The sequence below is a fragment of the Mesoplodon bidens genome (assembly GCF_964165515.1).
Source record: "Mesoplodon bidens genome assembly, chromosome: 13".
Classification (NCBI taxonomy): domain Eukaryota; kingdom Metazoa; phylum Chordata; class Mammalia; order Artiodactyla; family Ziphiidae; genus Mesoplodon; species Mesoplodon bidens.
Window position 1 is genome coordinate 89,474,419 of NC_138169.1, and position 27,317 is coordinate 89,501,735.

General features: G+C 42.4%; 1 protein-coding gene across 2 annotated transcripts; it reads left to right on the forward strand.

Moving 5' to 3' along the window:
• On the forward strand, positions 1-27,071 carry ADNP2 (ADNP homeobox 2). 2 transcript variants are annotated; one of them, XM_081251881.1, is made up of 5 exons: positions 1-72; positions 8,175-8,295; positions 18,202-18,291; positions 21,942-25,093; positions 25,558-27,070. In XM_081251881.1, exons 2-5 carry the CDS (start codon positions 8,188-8,190, stop codon positions 25,637-25,639), a joined length of 3,432 nt encoding a protein of 1,143 aa, XP_081108007.1. In that variant the 5' UTR covers positions 1-72; positions 8,175-8,187; the 3' UTR covers positions 25,640-27,070. The 2 variants fall into 2 exon arrangements, with proteins under 2 accessions (XP_081108007.1, XP_081108006.1); XM_081251880.1 differs by having other exon boundaries at positions 21,942-27,071.
• Positions 27,072-27,317: the final 246 nt, after the last annotated feature.

Consider the following 27,317-nt stretch of genomic DNA (forward strand, 5'->3'; position numbering starts at 1 on the left):
CGGGCGGGCGCGGGGCCCCAGCGGGTGCGGCGAGAGCAGCGGGGGACGCAGCGCCGCTGCGGTCGCCCAGCGGTAGGTAACCCCGGCCTGCGCCGACGCCCCTGGCCCGGCCCGGCCCGGCCCGGCCAACGAAGTCCCGGCGGCGGCCCCGCCCCATCCCGCCCACACCTCGCGGCCCGGGGCCGCCTCACGAATCCCGCGACGTTCTCCCGGCGCGGGGCTCGCCGCCAGAAGGGCGCCCGTCGTTCCTCCGAGTCACGTGGGGGCCGGGGGTGGGGAGGGGGCGGGGATGGGGGTTCGGGGGGCGGGGCGGGGGGACGGGACCGGGGTGAGGGGGACTCGGGGACTGGGCGGCGGCAGGGGAGGTCCGGGCGTGCGGAGGGCGGCGGGACGGGGACCCGGGGAGCCGCCCGGAGCGAGTGCGGACGCGGGCCGAGCGGATGCGAGCTCACCCGGCCTGCCCTGTGGCGGCTGTCTCTCAGGAGGAGAGAACAGCCGGTAGCAAAGCCCAGTTCCTCCACCCCTGCATATTGACCACATGCAGTTGTTGACATGAACGTTTTAACTTTTCATATGTCGTCGCTTACTGCGTTGACGTACAGTCTGTGTGCAGAATTTCTCCTCTCACTTGGCTTTGGAACGTCCAAACCTGTAGCCACCAGTTCACCCTGTACACAGTTGCAAAATGATAAGTAGTTAAATATTTAAAGTATTTTCTTTGAATTTGAATGGGAGGCTTACCTGAATGCTCTTAAAACTCGTTCTAATTGAATGGAATGGGTAATGGCAGCCTCTTGAGACCTGAAGGACTCTTCTGTGTGGTGATTTACAATGCAGATGGGCAAGTGCCGGCGGACACCGGCGGGTACCCAGGTCTCGCCAGATAGGTGGGGCGGAGAGTCAAGGTTGTGGGGAGCGTCTTGGGGAGAGGACCGCGTGAAAAGTGCGTCTTGTGGGAAGTGCGTGTTCATCTTTGGAAGTCAAGTAATGCATGCGTGACTTACTTAGGGCTGAACGAACTTTGATATTCTGGTTGGAGATGCAGCTGTGTTGAGCCAGTGGTCTTTAGGCGTGCAAGTGACAGACCTGTGTGCAGGAAGGGAACTGGTGCTGGCCTGGAGGATGGACCGGAGTGGGGCGGAGATGCTCACTTGTCCGTCTGAGCAGTGGTGAGGACGTGGGAGCTGGATTTAGGGTTAGGAATTGAAGGTCGGTGACGGGAGGTGAAGGTGGAGTTGTTACAGGATTTTTAGCCGGAGAGATCTGGGACACCTTTTTAAGTTGATCCCAGGTTTGCGATATGCTTTTGGTGAATTTGTGGTTGAAGTCCCTTTGAGGGGTCACGCCCCAGCTTTCTGCCGTGGCCGCCACTCTGGATGTCACACACCTGTTAGGGCAGTGTGTTACAAGTGGGGAGACTGACTGAAAGATGATGACTTGCTGAAGGCCACAAGTCTGAGAAGGGGTCTTCCTGTGTTTGAACCCAGACTTTTGAATCTTGCTTTCATGCATTGTATAAATACTATGTGTGTTTTTTTAAAATTAATCAATTAATTAATTAATTAATGGCTGCGTTGGGTCTTCGTTGCTGCGCGCGGGCTTTCTCTAGTTGCGGCGAGCCGGGGCTTCTCTTCCTTGCGGTACGTGGGCTTCTTTTTGCAGTGGCTTCTCTTGTTGCGGGTCACGGGCTCTAGGCGTGCGGGCTTCAGTAGTTGTGGCTCCCGGGCTTCAGTAGTTGTGGCGCACAGACGTAGTTGCTCCGCGACATGTGGGATCTTCCCGGACCAGGGCTCGAACCCGTGTCCCCTGCATTGGCAGGCGGATTCTTATCCACTGCGCCCCCTGGGAAATCCCTGAATATTTATGTGTTTTTAAAGTTACTTAAAAACAAAAAACAACAAACCTGTATTCCAATAGTTGGGACATTTCACTTAGATTTTTTGGAGTTAGATAATGGCAAACTCACAGTCTTATGTTCTAAGTGCTTTTCTTGTAATTAGACTGTTCTTTCTCAAAAGCACTTCTCAGAGTAGCTGTGCAGTCCGTTTCACAGAAGGAACTGAGGCCCCAGGATTAAGTGACTTGTCAAAGATCACACAGCTAGTCAACTGTGGAGCTGATTTGAACTCAGGCAGCGCAGCTCCAGAATCTTTTGCTCGTGAGATGATTGTGTGGGGTTGCTTCTGAAGTGAAGTCTTTTTAGAACTTAGATTTCACAGGAACGCAAAAGAAAGTTCTGTGGCTTTAAAAAGTATTATTTATTACCTGAATGATTTTCTTTTTTGTAGTGTATTTTTTCAATAATGGAATATTCTTAAATCATGATACTAAAAAGCAACAAAAGAAACCCTTTAAGTGCCTCTTTGGGAAGTAATATTTTCTTGTGCACATCAGCGCAAGTTTTGGTAGTTCAGTGTCTACCACACACTGTGAAATTAAAGGTAATTTACTGTGAACAGAGGTTGATAGATTAGTGCAGCTGCATTAGCCTGCTGTTTCCTAATGGTGAAGATACAGATTTAATTGAGTACTAAGAATATATAGAGAACAGCATCAATAAAGGATCTATAGATATGGAAGCATTGAACAACTTCTCTCCTAGTTAATTAATCCACTAGGTCCTCTATGGAATCTTTCATCTCTTAGAATGGAGAAATAATGGTAAAAGTCACCTTCTGTTCCCCAGAGTGATTGGCAACAGTAGACCAGGATTTTGAAGAATTGCTTTAAGGTTATGACACTTCTGTGATTTACCGATGTTTTATTTTTTATCTTTACTTGGTTTCCCTAAAACAGCAAACTGCTGAAAAGGGGAAACTTTTTTTTTTTTTTTTAAATTAAGAATGGATCTGTGTGTTTGTTTTGGGAGGGGGCGGGCAACCACAATAGCAATGATGAGGGAATGGGGGCACTTACAGTTGAGAATAAAAAGCTCCTATTCTCCAAATTCAAGAAGACAGACTTCCTTGGCCCTCCTCCCAAGCCTTGAACAAGTAACTGCAGAGCCCTCTAAAACTTGCCTAGTCACTGGAAGCCTCTCTTCAGTGCCTTCCTCCTGAGGGCCGGCCTGTCAGTAGCAGCCTTGGGAACCATGCTGTGAAAATCGGCCAATCCCTAAACTGCGTGACAGTGTACTGATCCCTGTGCTCCTTGCTTGTCAAAACTGTGAGAAGATCAGCACTTGCTACGGAAGGCCAGATTTCTTTGCAAGCAAAAAATTTAGCTTTTTTGTTTTGGATATATGTGGATGGTGGTCTTAACCTTGGACAATCCTATTTACCAGCTTTGGGGAAAGAAGGACCCCAAAGGATAGAGAGGACAGTGGGGCTTCAAGGGGGAGATAACGGCAGGTCTGGTAGAGTGAGTGGGAAGCGTGAAGAAGGCTTTTTGTTGAGGCTTTGCTCTGGCCAAGGAGGCCAGTCTGGGCTTGAAAGTGACCTTGTGCTTAATATTTAGGAATGCCACCACGAGGTTCTTGACAGCTCCTCTGTTAAATTATGCTTTTGAAGCCTAGAACCCAATTCAGTGAATTTTATTGTTAATAATTTTATTATTAGGTTTTTTGTTGTTGTTGTTGTTGGTACGCGGGCCTCTCACTGTTGCGGCCTCTCCCGTTGCGGAGCACAGGCTCCGGACGCGCAGGCTCAGCGGCCATGGCTCACGGGCCCAGCCGCTCCGCGGCATGTGGGATCCTCCCAGACCGGGGCACGAACCCGTGTCCCCTGCTTCGGCAGGCGGACTCTCAACCACTGTGCCACCAGGGAAGCCCTAATTTTATTATTTTTAACTTTACTTCCTATGATTTTTATATCTCCCAGTTCTAAAATAATAAATGATCCTTCAAGCTCACTTTCTACTGAGCCTGAGATATACTTTTCACATAGATAACTTGTCTGAAAAGCGTGTCCATTCCAAATCAGCTTCTCAAATACTTCATGTTTCTTTATTACCCACGAAAAGGTCCTCCCACTGTTAACCCTCCCTGCCCTACTCATCTCGTTTTATTCCAGTCCACCTTTTTGGTTTTACTTACCTTTTGCCCAGTATATTCAGACTTTTACTACCTTACCTCAGTTATTTTCTGATGCTGATCTATTCACTTGGAATATCTTGGACTCCAACTCACCAACCCTCCATATCCTTTGCATTTTGAACCTCAGTGATAGGCCCAGATGTGCAAAGAAAACGATTCCTGCCCTGAAGAAGTTCAGTCCAATAGGGAAAATAGGTATAGAAGTAAATAATTACAACGTAGTGAGGTGAGTGCGATGAAATAAGTATAAACTGGCCACTCTGGGAATTCCTCGGAGGGGCACCAAGCTTATCCTTGAGGGAGAAGGGGTTATAAGAGGGTATAGAAGTGGAATTGCAGACTTACAGAAATGGTTATTTAAAATCCTGGAAGATACTGCCGGTTGTCCTCTAAACATGTAGAAATTACGGTTTTTCTACTTATCCTCACTACCAGTGGGTATTATCAATCTTTAAGTTACTGTTTCGATGATAGAAAATTGGCATTCATTTTTTTACCTGGCATTTCTTTAACTCGAGCTTAACTGATTTTGTTTTATAGCTTGCACATTAAAACCTTTTTTGAAATAGTTTCAGATTTATAGAAAGTTGCAAGTACAGTACAAAGAACTTCTTCCCCTGAATCATTTGAAACTAAGTTGACAAAAATGATGCCACGTTACCCCTAATGTTGTCTGTTTCCTACAATAAGAACATTCTCATATATATCCAGAACACAACCATCAAAATTAGGATATCAGTTTATTACCATCTAATCCTCAGACTCCATTGAAGTTTTGCCAGTTGTTCCAATAACATCATTTATAGTAAAGAATCTAGTTAGAATTGCGCATTGTATTTAGCTATCTTTAGTCTCTCTCAATCTGGAACAGTTGTTAGTTTTTCCTTCCATGATCTTTTTCTAAGTGTATAATTAGTTGATTTTTAGTAAATTTACAGAGTTGTGCAACTAACAACACAATCTAATATTAGAACATTTTCAGCACTCTCCCCAAAAACCTATCCATGTGCAGTTACTACCTGTTCCCACCCGCAGCTGACTGCTAATCTACCTTCTATCTCTGTAGATTTGTCTTTTCTGAACATTTCATGTAAATGGAATCAGTCAGTATGAGGACTTTTGCGTCTGGCTTCTTTCACTTAGCATCATGTTTTCGAGATTCATTCATGTTGTAGCGTGCATCAGTACCTAGTTACTTCTATTGCCAGATAGTATTCTGTGGTATGGGTATGCCATATTTTGTTCATCCATTCACCATTTGGTGGACACTTGGGTTGTTTCCACATTTGGCTATTATGAATAGTGCTCCCTTGTATCATCTGGACACTTTTGAAGATTGCAGGTTAGGTATTTTGTAGTGTCTCTTAACTGAATGTCTGCCAGACTTCTGTGAATTACACTTTCCCCTTTGGTTATTAACAAGTATTTTGTGGGGAGATGCTTGGAAACCATGTAACATATCCCATTCCTCACTAAACTTTCAATTTATTAAATTGTTTATGTTACCATGGACTTAAGTTTATATTCTAGTGGGTTATATTTTGGTTACTATTTCTTAATACCAAACCACCCCAAAACTTTGTAGACTGAAACATTTTATTTAAAAATCTCAGTAGTTCTTTGGGTCAGGAGTTCAGGTGGGAGCAGGGAGGATGGCTTGTTTATATTCCACAATGTCTGGGGCCTCATCTGGAAAGACTCAAAGGCTCAGGGTGACTGGACAGCTGCAGGCTGTAGAGCATCTTCACTCTTGTGTCTGCTGGTTGATGTGGAACCTCTCCATGTGGGCTAGTTGAACTTCTTACAATAAGGAGTCTAGATTCCAAGAGTAATGGTACCCAGAGGGCAGGCAAAAGCATGTGGCATTTTTATGGTCTACCTTTGGAATTCACATGGCATTACTTCTGCCATACTTCAGTGGTTGAGGTTGCCACAAAGTTCTGCCCAGGTTCAAAGGGTGGGAGCATAGATGCCCCTACTTTTTGGGAGGAGTGTCAAGGACATATTTTAAGGAAAGCATGTGGGATGGGAGATACTGTTACACTATCTTTGGAAAATTCAGTGCCACAGGTTAATCTGTTATTGTCATTACTTATTTGGTACCCACATTGTCCCATATTTGGCTTGTGGGAACTTCTTCAAGCTGACTTCTTTTGAGTCCTTTTGACATGTCTCACCATTCTTTGAGCAACTTCGTTATTTTCTGGCATAAGAAATTCTAGGCTCATCTTGTCTTTTATGTGCTCCAGCCCTAGAATCAGCCGTTTTTTCCAAGGAGCCCTGTTTCCTTTTAATGGAAAGTGGTATTTAGAAAGTAAGATTTGAGGGACTTCCCAGGTGGCACAGTGGTTAAGAATCTACCTGCCAATGCAGGGGACACGGGTTCGAGCCCTGGTCTGGGAAGATCCCACATGCTGTGGAGCAACTAAGCCCATGAGCCACAACTACTGAGCCTGCGCTCTAGAGCCTGTGAGCCACAACAACTGAGCCCGTCTGCCACAACTACTGAGCCCATGCCCTGCAACAAGAGAAGCCGCCGCAATGAGAAGCCCGCGTACCGCAATGAAGACTAGCCTCCTCTGTCCGCAACTAGAGAAAGCCTGCACGCAGCAGCAAAGACCCCATTCAGCCAAAAATAAGTAAATAAATTAAAAAAAAAAAAAAAAAAAGATTTGGGGCCAAGGAGTGCTCACTGCTACTGGGCTGTGTAACTGCTTCCAGGCTCTCTCAGTGGACAGAGCTATACAATATACACAGACACATTAACAAATGTATTTATTTTTAATCTATGTATGTGTTAAGAATTATGAGGTCACAGCTATACCTCTTATCATGGTCAAGTACCACAGGATTTATTTTAATTTTATGCTTTTTCAGGTATTTTAAAAACAGCTTTATGGAGATGTAATTTACATACCATACACTTAACCTTTTTTTTAAAAAATTATTTATTTATTTATTTGTTTGTTTGGCTCTGCCGGGTCTTAGTTGCGGCACATGGGATCTTCATTGAGGCACGCGGGATCTTTAGTTGCGGCATGCAGGATCTAGTTCCCTGACCAGGGATCGAACCCAGGCTCCCGGCATTGGGAGCGTGGAGTCTTAACCGCTGGACCACCAGGGAAGTCCCCAGGTCACCTATTTAAAGTGTACTTACTAAGTGGCTTTTAGTAGGTTCACAGAGTTGTGCATACATCACCACAGTCGATTTTAGAATATTGTCATTATTCCAAAAGGAAACCCTGTTCCCCTTAGCCATCACCTTCCAGTCCACCTCAGCCTTAAGCAACCAGTATTCTCCTTTCTGTCTCTATAGATTTGTCTGTTCTGGATACTTCATATACATTGAATCATATAATATGTGGTCCTTGGTGTCTGGCTCCTTTCACATAGCATAATGTTCCCTCACACAGGATCTTCGTTGAGGCACGTGGGATCTTTAGTTGAGGCACGAGGGCTTCTCTTTAGTTGTGACTTATGGGCTCAGTAGTTGTGGCCCACGGGCTTAGTTGCTCCGCGGTTTGTGGGATCTTCCCAGACCAGGGATTGAACCTGTGTCCCCTGCATTGGCAGGCGGCTTGTTAACCACTGCGCCACCAGGGAAGTCCCCTTTGCCCATTTTTAAGTTGGGTTATTTGTTTGCCTTTTAATTATTGTTATAAGAGTTCTTTATGTATTCTGGATATGTTTCTTATCAGAAATAAGATTTACAAATATTTTCTCCCATTTTGTGGATTCTCTTTTCGCTTTTTTGATGGTTTCCTTCAAAGCCGGTAGGTCTTTAATTTTGATGAAGTCCAACTTATCTTATTTTTTCTTTTGTTGCTAGTGCTTTTTGGTGTCATATCTAAGAATCCATTGCCAAATCCAAGGTCATGAAGATTTATGCCTATGTTTTCTTCTGAGAGTTTTAAAATTTCACCTTGTGCATGTGCATGTATGATCCATTTTGAGTTAATTTTTGTGTATGGTATAAGAGAAGAGTCCAACTTCATTCTTTGGTATGTGGAAATCTAATTGTCCCAGAACAAAAATTACTCTGCTTTACCAGCCCTGTTTTAAAATTTTTTACGTGTGTGTGTGTGTGTGTGCGTGTATGTGTATATGCACTTATTACAGTTTTGTTTTCTTCCCTTTTAAGGAAAATTTCAAAAATGTTTCAAATTCCCGTGGAGAATCTTGACAACATCAGGAAGGTACGGAAAAAGGTGAAAAGTATTCTTGTGGATATTGGGCTTGACACCTGCAAGGAGTTGCTGAAGGTAAGAAGACATAAGTAACAGATTAAGAGAAAACAGTAATATTGGAGATACTGGGGGTGGTGAGATTTGAACTGGGAAGTTTTGGAGAATGGGTAAGATGCCTCAAGATGGAGATTGCCGACTCTTGAAATGAGGCATGGGAATAGCATTCGTTTTTATTCATGTCTTTGACTTAAAGTGGGCTACTTGAGGCTCTTCCAGTTTTTAACCTTACTTTTAGGAGGGACCGTTTATAGTCATTAGTTGCAACATATCTTTGTTCTTGATCTTTGAGGGGAATGTCTTGAATTATATAAATTATTTTAGCAGAAGAAAACTAACTCAATTTTCCAGTATTGTTAGAGTGATCGTCAAATGGGGATGCATACTTGTATGATAAGGTTGTTTGTTTTCTTCTGTTTTTTTCTGATTTGTGAATTTAATACATTCAGTCTTATAAAAGTTTAAAAACTAAGGTCACAGTCACACACTTTATTGATAAATTATGTTCTCATATGATTTTATCTTTTCTTATAACTTGAGAATATATGGCTGGCATAAAGAAATAAAAATTGTTAAATAAAGCTTGCTTTGTAGCTTTATAGCCACTTATAATTCTATGCATGTTTAATTCATAGCTATTGAAATAGGGACCGTGTCTGCTTTGAATTTTTCAGACTTGTGAAGAATTCAATTCAAGGTGTTATTGGCCTGGGAAGAGTTCAGTTTCTAAAATTTCAAATCTCAGACTTTGAACCAGATTGACTTTTATTTATAAAAAGGTGTTCAGGTGTTCTGATGCTGAAAGACCAATACTTAACCAGGATTCTCATTAATGGTCAGAATTGATTTTTGCTCTAAAGTAAAATTTCTGAAAGAAAGACCTCAAATAGTTATCTTCAAACATTACCACCCCAGAGAGATCTTCCCCCTAAAATGCTGCCCTTTTCACTTTGTTATCTTACCTGTTCTGTTTTTCTTCAGAACTCCTGCAATACCTGATGTTATTTGTTTATCTGTATCCCTCACTTGAATGTAAGAAGGCATGGACCACATTGTTTTGTTATCCACTCTATTACCTGTACATGCTTAAGATATATATTTTTTTAACAAATATTTTTCAAATGAATGAATGAAAGTAAAACCCAAGTAGAGAAGTACTTTTAATCGCAGACTGTGCCTGAAAGTTTATTTGGAAATAAAAGGTTGGGAGAGATACTGAATTGGAAGCTCTTAGACACATTGTTCAAGAACAGCCTTAAAGTGAGAGTACTGTCATTGTTCTTGTAGCTCTGTCTGTAAGTCATATTTTATGCATGAGGAAGAAAGCAGGATAATTTTTTGGAGACAGGTTTGAGAAGGTAGATAGTGGACACATTGTCCATTAATAATAGATAAGTATGCGAGTTTAATATTTGCAGAGAATATAAAAATAACAAGCTAAGAGCACAACATGTATAGACTGAGGAAATTTCAAATGATAACGTATGAGAAAGTTTTTGGAATGGTGCCTGGCACGTGGTAGATGCTCAAAAAATGTACCCTGAAGGTATAGCAGTGCCTTCAGTAACAGACTGAAACTCTTTTTGGAATATTTGGGGGATAAAGGCATGGCTTTCATTTTAGTCCTGGCTAGTAGCTAATGGTGTGACCTTGGGCAAATCTGTTACTCTTTGGGCCTCAGTGTCCTCATTCTAAGGAATGTAGAGAATTAGTCAGGATACTTACCGTTGAAGGGGGTTGACAGTCTAGCAGGAGCTGAGACAAACTTGAAACAATCGAGAAACAGACAGATCACTTCTAGCTGAGGAGGCTAGAACAGCCTTTATGGAGGAGATGGGATTTGAACTGTTTTTTGTTTGTTTTTATTTGTGTATTTATTTATTTATTTTTGGTCGTGCCGTATGGCATGAGGGATATTAGTTCCCCAGCCAGGGATAGAACCCGTGCCCCCTGCAATAGAAACACAGAGTCTTAACCACTGGACCGCCAGGGAAGTCCCCGTGTTTTTAAAGATAGGGTAGGATTCTCCAGTGGAATTAGAAAGAGTATTTCAGGAACATGGAATTTAGAATCACAACCCAGTTGATTAACCCCCATCAAACTAGGCTAAGTGAATTCAGTTTTTTAAAAAAGTGTTCTATTTGGAAATAATAATTCAAACTTACAGAATAGTTACAAGAATAAAAATAGTACAGGGAACACTCATTACCCTTTACCCAGACTTACCAGTTGTTAACATTTTCTCCCATTTGCTTTAATATTTGCACACTCTTGCTTGTGCTGTGTGTGTAGTATTTTTCCCTGAGCCACTTAAGTAGGTTGCTTATCTCATGACCCTTATTACCTAAATACCTAAAGTGTGTGTTTTCTAAGAATAAGATTAGTTTCTTATATTGCCACAGGATGGTTATCAACTTCGGTAAATTTAACATTGGTATGACATTTTTGTCTCATCATTTATAGCATTTTTCCCCCTGTCATTGGTGGACCCAATCTAGGGTCAGGTGTTGCCTTTGGTTGTCATCTGTCTTTAGTCTCCTTTAATGTGAATTTACTTTTTAAATGGAATTTTGTTACAGAATTAGTTTTATTTTTAGGTAAAATGCCAGTAACAACTAAAATTTTTCATCCTGGAGTCCTTTGTTTTTGACATGGCGTAAAAACTGGACATTCCTCACTAACTTGCTTCCTCAGTCAGCCTAAGAATTGTTTACTCATCTGAATTTGTTCAGGACTGTTTACTTTTTCTTTCCAAGACTATAGTGACACAGAAACGTACATACTTCACAAGAGAAAAGTAAGAGATTTGAATGGCATATCAGAATTGTTAGTTAATTAACTATTGGGTTAAATTTTACTAATTCTTTTGGGGGAAGATTTTTGTTTTATTAATTTGTAGCTGGTCCTATATTTTGAAAAATGTTTGAAAATTCAAGCAATGTAGAAGTTCATTATAGAAAAATTAGAAAATATACACAAACTGAGAGGAAAAAAATGACTCACTTGTAAACCGTTACCCCAGAATCTCCATGGTAAACACTGTTATATCTTTCCAGATTTTTAGAAACAGGACTTGATCTAACTATATAAAATACTGTCCTAGTAGCTTTGTTCTTACTTTTCACTGAATCTCATATGAAGAACTTCTTTCCATGTCAAATGCATTTATTCTTAATCCATTGTATTATTTAGAGTCTCTTGGTCTCAAGCAACGAAAACCAGTACTGACCAAGTTAAGCAAGAGGGAATTTATCTGAAGTCTGTGGGCGCTTACAGAGAGTCAGCCCTGGGAACACCTGCCCACGTGGTCCTTTCCGTTTCCTTAGCCAGCATTTCAGGTTTCATAGTGAGAAATCACTCTGCCTTCTCTGATTTCCAAGGTGTATACAACTCCACTTATCCTAAGATTTAGGCCCTCAAATTGTAGGCTGTACAATTCTTGTCAAAAGCCTGGCTGAGAAAAGTGAATCTTAGGGGAAATAGGCTCTTCCAAGAACCTTATCTCCTTTTCTAAAAATAGATCTAAACCCTGCTACTCCTTAGAGTATCTTGAGGGGTTTTTTAAAAAGTTAACATTTGGGGGCTTCCCTGGTGGCCCAGTGGTTAAGAATCCGCCTGCCAAGGCAGGGGACATGGGTTCAAGCCCTGGTTCAGGAAGATCCCACATCCGCGGAGCAACTAAGCCTGTGCACCGCAACTCCTGAGCCTGCGCTCGAGAGCCCGTGAGCCACAACTACCAGTCCTTGTGCCACAACTACTGAAGCCCGCGTGCATAGACCCCATGCTCCACAACAAGAGAAGCCACCGCAACCAGAAGCCTGCCCACCACAACGAAGAGTAGCCCCTGCTCACTGCAACTGGAGAAAGCCCACGTGCAGCAATGAAGACCCAATGCAGCCAAAAATAAATAAATAAAATAAAAATTCTAAAAATAAAATAAATTAGATCAAGATATTTTAAAAAAAGTTAACATTTGATCAGTTAAATTAAAGGCTAGCTACATAATTTGGAGGGCACTGTGCAAAATGAAAATGCGGGGCCATGGACAGGCCCCACAGGCGCACTGTCCCAACCCACAGCAGATGGGTGACTCCCAAGAGATTGCAACTTCTGTGTCAGGATGCTTCTGTTACCTGGATCCAGGGTGGGCTCAAGGCCCCAAGTTATCTGCCAAACACCTTGGTGCTGCCAGTCCAGGGCTGGGCTGGTTACCACCTTCCTCCTCCTCTCCCCGAGTCTATGCCTGGCTCCCACCAGGGCGACTGGGGAATATGGACCTCTTGACAACTTGGTTATTGCCCCAGGTGGTGGACAAGAGTCTAGGAGTGGTTGCAGGGTGAGGGGAGTTTGGAGGGTTGTGGAGACCGAGAGCAGGGACAGAATCTGTCCTAGGACAGTGGAGGTAGGACCACACGTGAGCTGATGCTTCAGGCCCCTGACACACGCTCCATGGTCCTATTAGACTTCACTTTATAAAACAAATTCAAAGATGAAATTATTAACACTTTCAAAATGCTGACAACAGGGATTACACCCCAGCACTGGCCTGTGAGCACAGGGCTCTGTGCAACTGCATCGGTCGTTTTGAAAACTTTCCCAGTTCTTTATTTTTTTAATTTAGTTAAAAAAAATTTAGTTATTTAACCTCATGTTGAAAATATTATTTCAGTATGTAATCAGTATAAAATAAGTAATGAAACATTTTAACCTCTTTTTTCTCTTAAATCCTCCAAGTGTATTTATAGAATTTTTTTATTATGGTAAGATATATATAACATAAAATTTGCCATTTTCGCCTTTTTTTGGGGCCGCGCTGCACGGCTTGTGAGATGTTATTTCCCTGACCAGGGATCGAACCTGGGCCCTGGCAGTGAAAGCTCTTAGTCCTAACCACTGGACCACCAAGGAATTCCGCATTTTAGCTATTTTTAAGTGTACAGTTCAGTAGCATTAATTATATTCACACTATTTTGCAACTAGATTTTCATCATCTCAAACAAACTCAGTAACCTTTAAGTAGTAACTCCCCATGCCCCACCCCAGCCTCTGATAACCTGTAATCTACTTTATGTCTCTATAGATTTGCCTATTAAAAATAATTCATGTGAGTGGAATCATGCAGTATTGGTCCTTTTGTGACTGGCTTATTTCACTAGCTTAATGTTTTCAAAGTTCATCTATGTGTGGCATGTGTCAAAATCTTAACTCCTTTTTATGGCCAAGTAATATTGCATTATGTAAGCATATACCACATTTTATCAGTTCATCTGTTGATAGACACTTGGGTTGATTCCATCTTTTGGCGGTTGTGAATAATACTGCGGTGAACTTTGGCTCACAGGTATCTGTTTGAGTCCCTGTTTTCAGTTTTAGGGTATATACCTCAGAGAATTGCTGGGTCATGTAATAATTGTTTAGCTTTTTGAGGAACCACCTAACTGTTTCCACAGTGGCTGCACCTTTTTCAGTTCCCACCAGCCATGAATGAGGGGTCCAGTTTACCCACAGCCTTGCTAACATTTGTTCTCTCTTTCAGTCTCTCCCTCTTTCTCTCCCGTCCTCGCCATTGTGGCCACTAATGATGTTGAGCATCTTTTCATGTGCTTATTGCACCTTTGTGTATCTTTGGAGATTTGTATTCAACTCTTGCCCATTTTTAAATTGGATTGTTTGTCCTTTTGTTGTTGAGTTGTAGTTTTTTATGTGTTCTGGATATTAAACCGTTATTAGATATGTTTTGTAGATATCTTCTCCCATTCTTCTTACTTTCTTGACAATATCTTGATGCACAAAAGTTTTAAATTTTGATGAGGTCCAATTTATTTTTGTGTTTGCAATGCTTTCTATGTAGTATCTAAGAATCCATTGCCAAATTCAAGTCAAGAAGATTTTCTCCTTTGTTTTTTTCTAAGAGTTTTATGGTTGTAGTTCTTTTTGTTTAGGTTTTGATCCATTTTGAATTAATTTTGTATATGGTGTGATATAGGGGTCTAACTTTATTCTTTTGCATGTGGAAATCCAGTTGTCTCAGTGCCATTTATTTGACTGATTTTTCCCACATTGAATGGACTTGGCAGCCTTGTAGAAAATGATTTGGCCATAGATGCATGGATTTATTTCTGAACTCTCAATTCTAGTCCATTAATCTATGTGTCTATCCTTATGTTAGTATTACACTGTTTTGATTACCGTAGTTTTGTGATAAGTTTTGAAATTGGGAAGTGTGAGCTCTCCAACTTTTTTCTTTTTTTTTTTTTAACATCTTTATTGGAGTATAATTGCTTTACAGTGGTGTGTTAGTTTCTTCTGCACTTGCCCTTAGTGTGTTTTCGATTACCTTCATTATTTTACTCAGGTTTCCCCATGTAAAACCCTAAAGGAAGTTTTTTTTCAGAACTCGTGCTAGGAGAGTATGTGGCATGTCTTGAGTGTGCTGGACCCACATCAGGGATCAGTCCTGACCATCCTTTTCATTGCTTGGTCAGCCTCATTAGGCAGGCCCATCCCTTGAATCTCATTAAAATGTACAGGAAACTAGTACTGGGTTGCTTGATTAAAAAAAAAAAAAAAAAAAACCACAAATGTAATCAGTGGGAAAGTGGAAGAGACATTGGATGTTCTTTCTGTGTATGATGTGTATGTTGCTTAGAGGAGAGATTTCTAATGTATGATGTGGACCCTTGAGGAATCATGAAGTTATTAGGGAGTTACTCCAATTTCTCTGGTGGCTGCAAATTCAAATGAAGCATTGTCTGAGAATTGAAAGTAATCTCTCCCATTAAATTACTGTTATATATCAAATGTTCATAGATACTGAGGTGATTAATATTATCCAAATTTATTTAAAAGTATTACTCTTCCTATCAGCTTTTGTCATCCTCTGTTTTCTCAATTAACAGCTATCAGAGATACAAATACTGTCACATGGAGGCCAGAAACCTTTGAAGAAGCGGTAGGGAAAAAGGGGATTAAAAAAAGAAGGTCCCTAGGTTAGAGTTTCAAAGTATCTATCAGATTTATTGAGGGAGGATGAGATAGAAGGAATTAATGTTGACTGTCTAGTAGAAATTTGGATCCATGATCATTTTCGCCTTTTTGTCGCCTTGTGGGTTATTACCTTGTAAGCCTTTTTTTCCTACCAGTCTTCTGTTGCATCCTGTCTACTCTGAGGCTCTTCCTGGAGGTACTGTTCTCCCCTCGTAGAAGCCCCAAGGGTCTGCCTTCGGTGCAAAAGCTTGACCACTCTTGCACTTGCTTCTCACTGCACTGCACCACGTTCCTTTCTGTGCTGTTCTGCTCAGAGCTGCCATTTCTCAGGCAACTCGTGCATTTAACTTCTTTGCATCAAGTTACAGATTAGATGAGAACATTTCAACCAATGTTTACAAATTTGGGGTTGCTGCATCTAAATTAGGGAAGCTTAAACAAAAAGAGTGCACTGAACCCACCCCATGTCAATCTTCTGAGACCTATATATGTATAAACAGATTTTTAAAAATGTGTTCATCTATGTTTCTACATCTTATGTACAAAAATATATTGAAATATTCTTAATCCATTTATTTCCTAATAATTGTGTTTTTTTCTTACTGCTCTTCTTTTCCTGCATCTGAGAATGGAAAGCGCTCTTTCCTTTAAACCCTTCTCATCGCCTGTGATAGAACATTACTGCTTCCCTCTTCCTTTTGCAGTATTTCCTTATGAAAAATTTAAGCCTACAGAAATACTGAAAGGGTTGTACTGTGAAAACCCATGTACCTACCACGTAAAGTCTACAAAATTAACATGAATATATATCTACACTCATCATTTTATCTTATTTTTTGATGCATTTTAAAGAAAGTTGCAGGCATTGATAAATTTGCTGTTTTTGTATTTGAAGTGAGACTTTCGTAGACAGCACATGATTGGATTGTGGTTTTTAACACAATCTGACATTCTCTACCTCTTGTTTGAGTGTTTAGACCAGAGGTAGGCAAACTATGACCCATGGGCCAAATCTGGCTTGCTGCCCATTTTGTAAATAAACTTTCTTGGAATATAGCCATACTTATTAGTGTTTACATATTGTCTATGGCTGCTTTTGTGCACGATGGTGGGATTGAGTAGTTGTATCAAACAGAGACTGCATGGCTGTCAAAGCCTTAAATATGTATCGTCTGACTCTTTAAGAAACAGTTTACCAACCCCTGTTATTTAATGTGATTGTTGACATGATTGGGTTTAAATCTCCCATCTCGCTGTTTGTTTTTACCTATCTCATCTGTTCTTTGTGCTTTTTATTCTTTTTCTGCTTTCGTTTGGATGAATATTTTTATGATTCCATATTATCTCCATTTCTGGCTTATCAGCTGTACGTTGTGGGTACCTTCCTCATATAATACTGCTTTATGTATAGTATAGAACCTTACAGCAAGCAGCTTTCATTTCCCCTTCCAGCTTTGTGCTATTGCTGTCATATATTTTACCTCTATATATGTTAGAAACCTCGCAATAAAAGCAGTGTTTTATCCAATTTAAATCCTTGTAATAATTTGCACTTTTCTCTAGTTCTGAATTGACTTGGTAGCAGTGTATTAGCCTAGGTGTAGTCCAAGGCAGATGTGATATTGTCATTCTTTGGCTTAACTAATTATTTTATATTAAAATAATCTTATTATTTAAAAAACCCCAGTAATATATACTGTGAAAGTTAGAAAGTACAGGTTATCATTTCTTTTTTTTTTTTTTTTTTTTTTGCGGTACACGGGCTTCTCACCGCTGTGGCCTCTCCCACTGCGGAGCACAGGCTCCAGACGCGCAGGCCCAGCCGCCATGGCCCACGGGCCCAGCCGCTCCGCGGCACGCGGGATTCTCCCGGACCGGGGCACGAATCCGTGTCCCCCGCATCGGCAGGCGGACTCTCAACCACTGCGCCACCAGGGAAGCCCTATCATTTCTTTAGAAAATAGAAATATTAAATGCCACGTACCTACCATTCAGAGGTTTAGCTTTCTCTTTATATGTGTAAACATATAAATGTAAATGTGTGTAGTGTTTACCACAGTGAGCTCATATCGCTCACACTCTTTTATTGCATGCTTTTTTCAGTTACCTTCATCTTTCTGTGTCATTAAATGTTCATCCTGTCTAATACCCAGTCCATATTCAGATTTCTCCAGTTCCCCCCAAATATTTTTCACACTCTGTCTCTTTGAAATGGAATTCAGTCTGGACCCTGCTGCATCTGGCTTTACGGTCTTAGAGTCACGTCCCTTTCCCTCTTGCCGTCCCTGTGGTGGTGTTAGCCACACACTTGAGCCCCTACGTCATTCCCCACCCTGACACTCTTCTCTGTGGTGCTCGCGCTGGTGGAAGACAGTGTCTGCTCATGCAGTTTCTGTCTTTCAGAACTTACTTGTGGAAATCTCATCTGTTTATTTCTTACAAAACTGTTACTCTTTAAAAAATATATATATTTATATATATTTTTGAATTTACGGAAGACTAAAGACATGGAAAAAAATCCAGCACCCTAACAAGTACGGCCAGGAAGGAAATCAACTCTGTAATAGGACTTAATGAACTACAAACAAGAAAGGATGGGAAAGGAAGAAAAAAATGTGCATTGAATTTAAGACACTGTAAAAACTCGGAAGACATATTCATTTACTATTCAAGTGTAAACTCAGTAAGTACTTGGCATAAATTAAAAGGCCGCTGCTGAGGTACAAAGACTGTAATATTAACTTGGATTATTTCAACATTTTCTCCAGGTCTCCAACTTGATGGGAACTCTGTCACAACTTGCCATGGGCTGCATTTTCATCTCACTCTTCCCAAGTAGATTTCTTAGGTGCCACGTAATCCCATCAGGTCCTAATTAAATATTTCTTTATCTTCTGAAATTATGTAATAATCTCTCTTTTTCTCCCTTTTTAAAAGGACCTTAAAGGCTTTGATCCAGGAGAGAAGTACTTTTATAACACATCATGGGGAGATATTTCTCTCTGGGAACCTTCTGGAAAGAAAGTGGTATGTATTTTTATTTTTGATTTTCATGTTTCCTAAGAACCTGGGGGTAAGTGTCAACTTGGTTCTGAGGAACATCATATGTTTTGGGGTTGCAGATGAATGAATGGGAGGAGGAGGAGGTGTAGTGTAAATATTCAGGGAAGTAGAAAGAAAAACAAAGTTAAACGTTTTGTAATATAGGATTATTGATGCTTTGAGAGTTTTCCGCCTATCAAGTTGGTAAAGTGATGTAGTGAAACTATTATTTGTCCTTGATTATTATATGTCCCTGATGTAAGAAGGGCTTCTGATTTATATAACTATTCTCAGTAAAAAGAAATGTCATGACTTTATATGTAATGAAGGTACATCCTGGTTTCAAAAATTAAAATAAGAATATGGAGTTTGAATCGAGGAACACAGTTTATAATAATTTGAAGCCTCATACTTAAGCAGATTCGAGGTAAAATATGTGACATACTGCTGAATTCTCCTCCTTAAAGTGTTTTCTTCTGGAAAACCCTTCCTACCCCCCAGCCGCTGGACTAGCACCTTCATCAGCATCAAACCAGCGTGTCCCTGATACGACTTCACTGTCTCCCCTCACCGCTTCCCCCACCCCATTTGGCCAGATCGTGTTGACCTTAAGAATTTTGGCTTTAAAAACAAATTCCTGTAGCCAGTGAGTCATTTTTCTGTCAGAATTTTACTTAAAAAAATTTCCGTTGTCACCTTGTCCTCCTGAGTCCTGCTTTCTGCCTCTATTTTGTGTCTCTTTTCCTCCTTAACCCGGAACTCCCCTTTCTACCCACAGATACAGGATTCCTTGAAACTGCTTTGATTTGGTTATTCTGCTCAGAACAGCTCATGGCTATTCAAATATGCCTTGTTTTGAAGACCCTGGCTTTGTGAATATTTTCTTGGGCCTCCCTGATTTTTCTCATCCAAATTCTTAAAAGATTCTGTAACATAACATGCAGTATAATGTATAATGATATGCTTTTCATCAAGAAACATATTTTGAATTCCTGTTACAAAGTAGGTAAAACTTTGAGTGCTTGATACAAAGAGGTGAAAGTTAGGGTTCTTTTCCTCAGGGAGTTTATCTTTTTGTTCGGGTGAATAGGGCCTGGCATAAAAAGTTAAATAACAATATGAAAGAGTGGAGATTGAATTTGTTAAGTAGATACCATATTGAGAAAAAAACCCATAAACCACCGTTGCCTGGCCTGGTGGAGGCTGTGTTGTCTGCTCGGTTTAGTCCCTTACCCCTCTCTGTGCCGTAGGTAGCTTCTTGCTTTAATTTGTCTCTGGGTAATAGGATGTGTGAACAGAGACAGTTTCGGGCACCGTAGCAGAAAAGTGTGACCCTGCTGGATTATGTGGCTCATGCTGCACAGAAATGAGATGTGCTGGACTTTTGGGTTTGGGATGAAGATGCTCAGGTTATATCAGGTGATGGAGCCCAGCTGTTGTGGGACCTGAGGCTGAGGCCTTAGGCTGACGGGGAGACAGGGACTATCACGGGGACAGGATTTCCACCAGCACCCAGAACACCTGGCTCCACTTCTTTTCTGCTGCTCTCCTTGGTTATTTTTTCTAACTCTGTTACAGTGAACCAAGGTCTCACGCTCAAATTGTTTCTGACTGGTCACTGTCCTAGAACTTTCACATACAAGCTTTTCTCTGAACATTTTGTCAGGGATTTTGTGCTTATGGACTTACTGTTTATTTTCCATTTTAATAGGTTTGTAGTGGTATCTGCTCTGGTGTTAGTTTGCATTTCCCTAGTGACTAATGATGTTGAGCATCTTTTCGTGTGTTTGGCATCTGGATCCCTCTTTACTTTAAAGTATTTGATGCTTAAAATGTTTTGCCAGTTTTCTAAAAATTGGGTTATATGTTTTCTTATTGAGACTTGAACATGTCCACAAAAGTGATTCTGGACACAAGTCCTTTATTAGATATGTGGTTTGCAAATACTGTCTCCTAGCTTGTGGCTTGTCTTTTTATCTTTTAAACAGTGCCTTTCAAAGAGCAGATTTCTTACTTTGATGAAGTCCTGTTTATCATTGTTTTCTATTATGGATCATACTTATGGTGTCATATTTAAGAAACCTTTTCTTAACCCAAAGATGTGTTCAATACTAACAGATAGTAACAAGTTGTTAGTAAGTGCTATTGACTCTTTAACTGGGTGTAATTTTCATTAGGTATCTGGTTTTTCAGTATAGCATTTTGTGGAGTATAAGATGCACCGTTTTAAAATGAACCACTAATGAAACTGAAGTAATACTTCACACTGAAGCTGTGTTGCAGCATTGAACTGTCAGTTGTAAGGTGTTTTCAGATTTCAGAGATATTAAAATATGGGGGGAAGAGTGTGTCAGAATCAGTGAAAAATGTTTTTCTTACTTGGGGATCTGTGGTTGGCTGTTGCCCAGGTTTATTATAGATCCTCCTGGAAGTGCCAGAACCTGGGATTTCTAATTGCTGGGAAAGCAGTAGTAACATGTTGTTGAATGAGTTTGGGTGATTCCTCTGAGCAGTGACCCAAGAGGAAAACGGCATGACTAGGAAAGAAGGCGACAAAACCCACAGGAGGGGAGTATGTGCGTGTGTGTGTATGAAAGTGGTCACGAGAGCACAGATCTGAGAGGGAGCGGGGTGGCCTGTGGCCACTGCAATAGCTGGAAAAAGGGTTGCAGAACGGGAAGGCCTCTGCCCCAGCGTTTAACCTGTCCTCACCTTAACCTTCCTCCTTTGTGAAACTAGGGCCCGTGTTTCCTGGGGCACCAGCTCTGGGGTCCGGAGGCTGTCATACTGCTCCAGGTTGTCAGACCAGCAAGGTTTCCTGGATGCTCGAACAGACTGTGCTCCTCAGTTGGCCAGCTGCTGTACAGATGTCTGTTCTTGTGCCCCAAGCTTGTTGAATTTCCCGTATTTGCCTTACAGAGAATTACCATACTGTCAGAGTTACAGCGTGGCCTGAACTTACCTCAGGATTATTCACAGTGAGTTAGGCACAGTCCCTCTTTCTTCAGAGCTTGTCGCATGGTTTATTGGCTACTTGCTTGTGCCATGCGCCGTCTGTGTGTCTCCTGCCTTCTCCAGGAATCTGGGAAATGGAAGACAGTGGTGATGGGGTTAACAGTTTGCAGGTTTGGTTATATTAGATAAATTCCAGGAGTTTTAGAATTTGGACTAAAAACGACATTGGAAGTAAGAGAAGTGGGATGAGAAGGGGAGAAAATAACTTTTTCATGCAGAAAATTGAGTTTATTTTAATTATTGCAGTTAGGACTGCATCAATTCAAAGTATAGGACTAAGTGATGAGATTTGTGGTTTAATGGCTGGCTTGGAAACAGGGTTCAGCTAGCTGTGATTTTGGGACCAAACTGTTTGTATGGCCTACATGCTGAGAATAGTTGTTACATTTTTAAATGTTTGAGAAGGAAAGAAAATGAAAAGAATACTGTTTTGTGACATGTGAAAATTTGAATTAGGGTCTCTAGTGTTATTTACACGTTATCCGTGGGTACTTTTCCCTTACAACACAGCACTAGATCTAGACAGTTCGAAGAAAAAGAATCATATACTTGTCAACTGTAGAAGGTGTAGCATCTGATAGTTTTATTAAACTATGCTTGACTTTCTTTTCTTTTAACAGAGATATCGAACAAAACCATACTGTTGTAGCCTCTGTAAATACTCCACAAAAGTGCTTACTTCATTCAAAAATCATTTACATCGTTACCATGAAGATGAAATTGACCAAGAGCTGGTGATCCCTTGTCCAAACTGTGTGTTTTCCTCTCAACCCAGAGTTGTGGGAAGGCACTTCAGAATGTTTCATGCACCTGCTCGGAAAGTCCAGAACTACACTGTGAATATTTTAGGTGAAACTAAATCATCTAGGAGCGATGTGATAAGTTTTACATGTTTAAAATGTAACTTTTCAAACACTCTGTACTACAGCATGAAGAAGCATGTGCTGGTAGCCCATTTTCACCACTTAATTAATTCCTACTTTGGCCTGAAAACTGAGGAGATGGGTGAGCAACCAAGAGCTGACGACCCCCGTTCTACAGAGAAGATGCCCCTATCCGACAGGTATTACTGTAAAAAGTGCAATGCCAATGCCAGCAGCCAGGATGCTTTAATGTACCACATCTTGACGTCGGATATACACAGGGATTTGGAGAATAAGCTTAGGTCTGTGATCTCAGAACATATTAAGAAGACTGGACTTTTGAAGCAAATGCATATTGCTCCAAAACCAGCTGCACGTGTGGCTGTACCACCCAACAGCAGTGCTCCGGGCACCCCAGCCGCATCTCCTTGCTTCCACCTTGCCTTGCCGCCGAACAGTCAGAGCCAGACTGTGGTACAGCCAGTTCAGGGTGCACCCCCTCCGGTGACTGTGGCCTCGGGTGCTTCTGGAAGCCTCACCCACTCCCCGCCTGCTGTTGCCCAGTCTCACGTGACTCTGGTCTCCAGTCCTCTGCAGGTGGGCCAGAGCAGCCTCCCTCTGCCGCCCGCAGCGCCTCAGCCTGTCTTTCTCTCTCGTGGAGTTCCGCTGAATCAGGCAGCAAAGCCTCCCGTGCTTCCCTTGACTCAGCCAGTGCGACCTGTAAATACGTCTGTCGGAGCCAGTGTCCTCCCCATAAACCAGACCATCCGCCCGGGGCTTTTGCCCCTCAACCAGCCTGTTGGACCCATAAGCAGACCAGTTGGGCCTGGAGTTCTTTCGGTAAATAGACCTGTTGCGTCTGGTGTCCTTCCTGTCAACCCCTCTGTCACCCCTGGAGTTCTTCAGGCGGTCTCTCCAGGGGTGATTTCTGTGAGTCGGACAGTCCCGTCAGGGGTCCTTCCTGCGGGACAGATGACCCCTGCTGGGGTTATCCCTTCAGGACAGACAGCAACTTCCGGGGTTCTCCCTGCTGGCCAGGTGGTTCAGTCAGGGGTGCTCCCCGTTGGCCAGACGGCCCCGTCGGGGGTGCTCCCCACGGGGCTGACGGTCCCGCCGCGGGTGCTCCCTCCTGGCCAGACGGTCCCACTGAGGGTTCTCCCTGCAGGCCAGGTGGTCCCACCTGGGCTCCTTCCTCCCAACCATACGGTCTCATCAGGGGTTCTCCCTGTGAACCAGGGCATGAACTCTGGTGTTCTTCAGCTCAGCCAGCCTGTCGTGTCAGGGGTCCTCCCTGTGGGCCAGCCGGTGAGGCCGGGGGTCCTGCAGCTTAATCAGTCCGTGAGTACCAACATCCTGCCTGCACATCAGCCCATTAGACCCGGGGCTTCACCAAACACCGCTTTCCTAACGTCAGGCTCTATTCTCAGACAGCTGATACCCACAGGGAAACAAGTGAATGGGATCCCCACATACACACTTGCCCCAGTATCTGTCACTTTGCCTGTGCCCCCTGGAAGTGTCGCCACTGTTGCCCCCCCACAGATGCCCATCCAGCTCCTGCAGTCGGGCACGGCTGCACAGATGGCCAGCTCCATGGCCAGCCTGCCCTCCCCACCAGTGGTGGTAAATGCCACTCAGAATATGTTCGTTCAGCCTTCTTCGTCTGTGGCAGAGGCAAATCAGGTGCTCAGACAGGCAAAGCAGTGGAAAACCTGTCCAGTTTGCAACGAGCTCTTCCCTTCCAATGTCTACCAGGTCCACATGGAAGTGGCACATAAGCACAGCGAATCCAAATCCGCCGAAACCCTGGAGCCGGAAAAGCTGGCGGCATGTGCACCGTTTCTAAAGTGGATGAGAGAGAAAACAGTTCGGTGTTTGTCCTGTAAGTGCTTAGTCTCTGAGGAGGAGCTTATCCGCCACTTACTGGTGCACGGCTTGGGGTGCGTGTTCTGCCCGTGCACTTTCCACGATATTAAAGCCCTCTCAGAGCATAGTAGGGCTATGCACCTCGGGAAGAGGAGACTGCCCGGGGACTATAGTGACAAAGGATTTCAGCTGGATGTTGATGCCAATGGCAGCCTGCTGTTTCCCCACCTTGACTTCATCACCATCTTGCCCAGGGAGGAGCTGGGTGAGCGGGAGGTCTACTTGGCCGTCCTGGCTGGGATACACTCCAAGTCGCTGGTGCCCGTGTACATCAAAGTGAGGCCGCAGACCGAGGGTGCGCCCGGGAGGCCTGGCAACCAGGCGCTGACCTGCCCCTTTTGCTTCGGCACCTTTGTGACGGCTGAGGCGTACGAGCTGCATCTGAAGGAGCGGCACCACATCATGCCAACAGTCCACACGATTTTGAAATCTCCGGCTTTCAAGTGCATCCACTGCTGTGGGGTTTACACGGGCAACATGACTCTGGCAGCCATTGCCATACATCTGCTGCGCTGCCGCAGTGCTCCAAAGGACAGCAGCTCAGGCCTGCAGGTCCAGCCTAATTTTATTGAGAACAGTGAACTGCTTTTAGTCAACGGTGAGGTGATACACGACTCCAGTTTTTCTGTAAAGAGGAAGATGCCTGATGGCCAGTTTGGGGCTGAAGAGCAGAGGGACGGCGCGGAGCGGCCTCTCGTCACGAACGCTGACACAGAGCCGTCCCCGGAGAAGGCGAGCGCCGTGCCTTCTAAGAGACAGAGGAACGAAGGCAGGACGGAGGCGCCCCTTGTGCACGACGACGCTCTCCAGGTTTTAGCGTTAAATCCCAAAAGATACGAAGACCGTTCTTACGAAGAAAAAAAGCAGTTTCTTAGAGATTATTTCCACAAGAGACCATATCCCAGTAAAAAGGAAATAGAACTGTTATCCTCACTCTTATGGGTGTGGAAAATTGACGTGGCTTCATTTTTTGGAAAAAGAAGGTATATTTGCATGAAAGCAATAAAAAGTCATAAGCCTTCTGTACTGTTAGGCTTTGATATGTCTGAACTTAAAAATGTTAAACACAGATTGAAATTTGACTATTAACCACAAAACTTGTAAAAAAAATTAGGAAATCTGAAGTACTAGATAATTAGTAGTCTTTTTCAATTGAGATTTTTTAAAATGTTATTTTCTTCACTGTATGTTGAACTAATCAATTTCAGTGGTCTTTATGCTGCTCTTTAGATTTATTTCAGGTGCTCAGAAAGACTTCTATATAAAGAACTGAATAGTTCTTTCAAATTTATTGTTTCCTGCAGCTTGATTTTGTAACAGTTGTTTTTCATTTTTTCCTGTCATGTAAACGAAATCTTTTGATATTTCATGCATGCCTTGTTTTCCCAGTAGTGTCAGTATCGTATGATAAAAACTGAAATCTATATATGTTTGTTTTTCATTTAAGGAAATTTCAGCTTGTTTCAGAATACTTGATTAACTGCGAATTAAAACTGCTCTCCCTCAGCTTCACAAGTAGCAGCAGATGATACAGTAAATGTTTAGAGAAGTGAGTAGAAGCCCCTGTGACATGTCTGGTTCCTTAAGGATGCACTGCATTAACTTATGCTGATTTCTTCTTGTAAGGTATTTGCTTATTAGATTATACTTTTGATTTACGTTTTTTCAGGTTTGTCCTAATAGCTGTTTTTGACTGTAACTCAGAAAACCAAATGTTTTCATTTGTTAAAAATATACTGAACCTGAAGTCTGGTATTAAAGCTCACAAGTCAAGAGTTATTTTACAAATAAAGTAATTCTGTAGGTACAAAAATACTTCTCAGTGTAGACTTTTCCCCTCTTTTTGATACGCTGATAAGTCTTTTTTCCATTCAAAGATATGACAATAAATCTTTAGTGCCTTTAGAACAAACACTGAAAACACACACACAAGCTCTCCTCCTAACCTAACTGTTCATAAACCAGTGAAAGGGAAGGACTGTGTTGTTACTCAGGAATAAAATGTTGGCCCCTGGGTGTGGCTACTAATTGAAATTTAAACACAGGTTTTCAGGGGTCAAGGTGAAATGAGTAGACCGGAGCGAGGCTCCTGGTTGGTGTATTAAATCTCTGACAGTTTCCTAGAGGTAAATGTATTCATTTTGGGGAAATGGGCTTTCCCATAGCCTAGTTGTCCAGGTTAGTGGGTTGGGGTATTGCCAAGGAGCTCAAGTGTATTACTCTCCTTTGGACAGCTAAGCCTCGGTTTTTTCACACAATATAAAATAACTTAAAGCACCAGAAGCAGTAATGGAGACCATCCAGTTTAGACCTTAAGTCGTAGTGCTGGTGATACACAGCAGAGGCACCTGTGCAACATACTCAGAAGATAAGACAGTCTCTGGGAAATAAGATAATGTTACCGTACGGATTTTTAAAATATAATAGCTGCATGTCATTGCTATAATGTGCATTTTTGAGGCAGTCGTGAAACTGGTGTGTGATTGTTGGTGTGCTCTGTTGTAAATTCAAAGAGCTTGTTCAAGTTTTTTTTTTTTTTTTACCTATTGTTTTCAGAGTGTCTATTTTGAATTAAAACTTGTTACACCACTGCAAGTAGAATTGTTTAATTCTTTTAACTGTTAAAACATCACGGTGACTCAGGAACAATCTAAACGTGGAAGTAGATACCATACTTACTTTCTAAAAAACATTACTTGTCATTGTGAAAATAAGCACAACCCAGAGGGGCTAACTAATTACAGGGTCACAAAATAGATGTGGCTAGAGATCCTTGCCGTGTCTGGCGGTGGCTGGGAGTCGGCCTTTCTCCAGGCTGTGCTCTGTGCCGAACGGCGCAGCTTGCCGTCTGCATGGTTTGACCCTCCTTCAGCTGTGCACGTTAGGGGTTCTGTTGGCATTGGGGCCTGATCATTCTTTGCTCGGGTGACTGTCCTGCCCACTGCAGGATCGGGGCAGCATCCCTGGTCTCTGCCCTCCAAGTCAGTAGCACCTCCACTCATCCCCCGGGCTGGCAGATGTGTCCCTGCCAGGTGTCCCTGTGGGGCTGCATCAGCCCCTGAGGAGAACCACTGTGATGAAGGACTTCTGACTTCTAATTGGATTTCAGCTTTTGATGTGGAGTCTTTTCATAGTATGCTAGTTACTGGTTACTAAATAAGGTTTTAGGCTTATGGATCAAAATCTGATATAAGCTGAGCTTCAAAA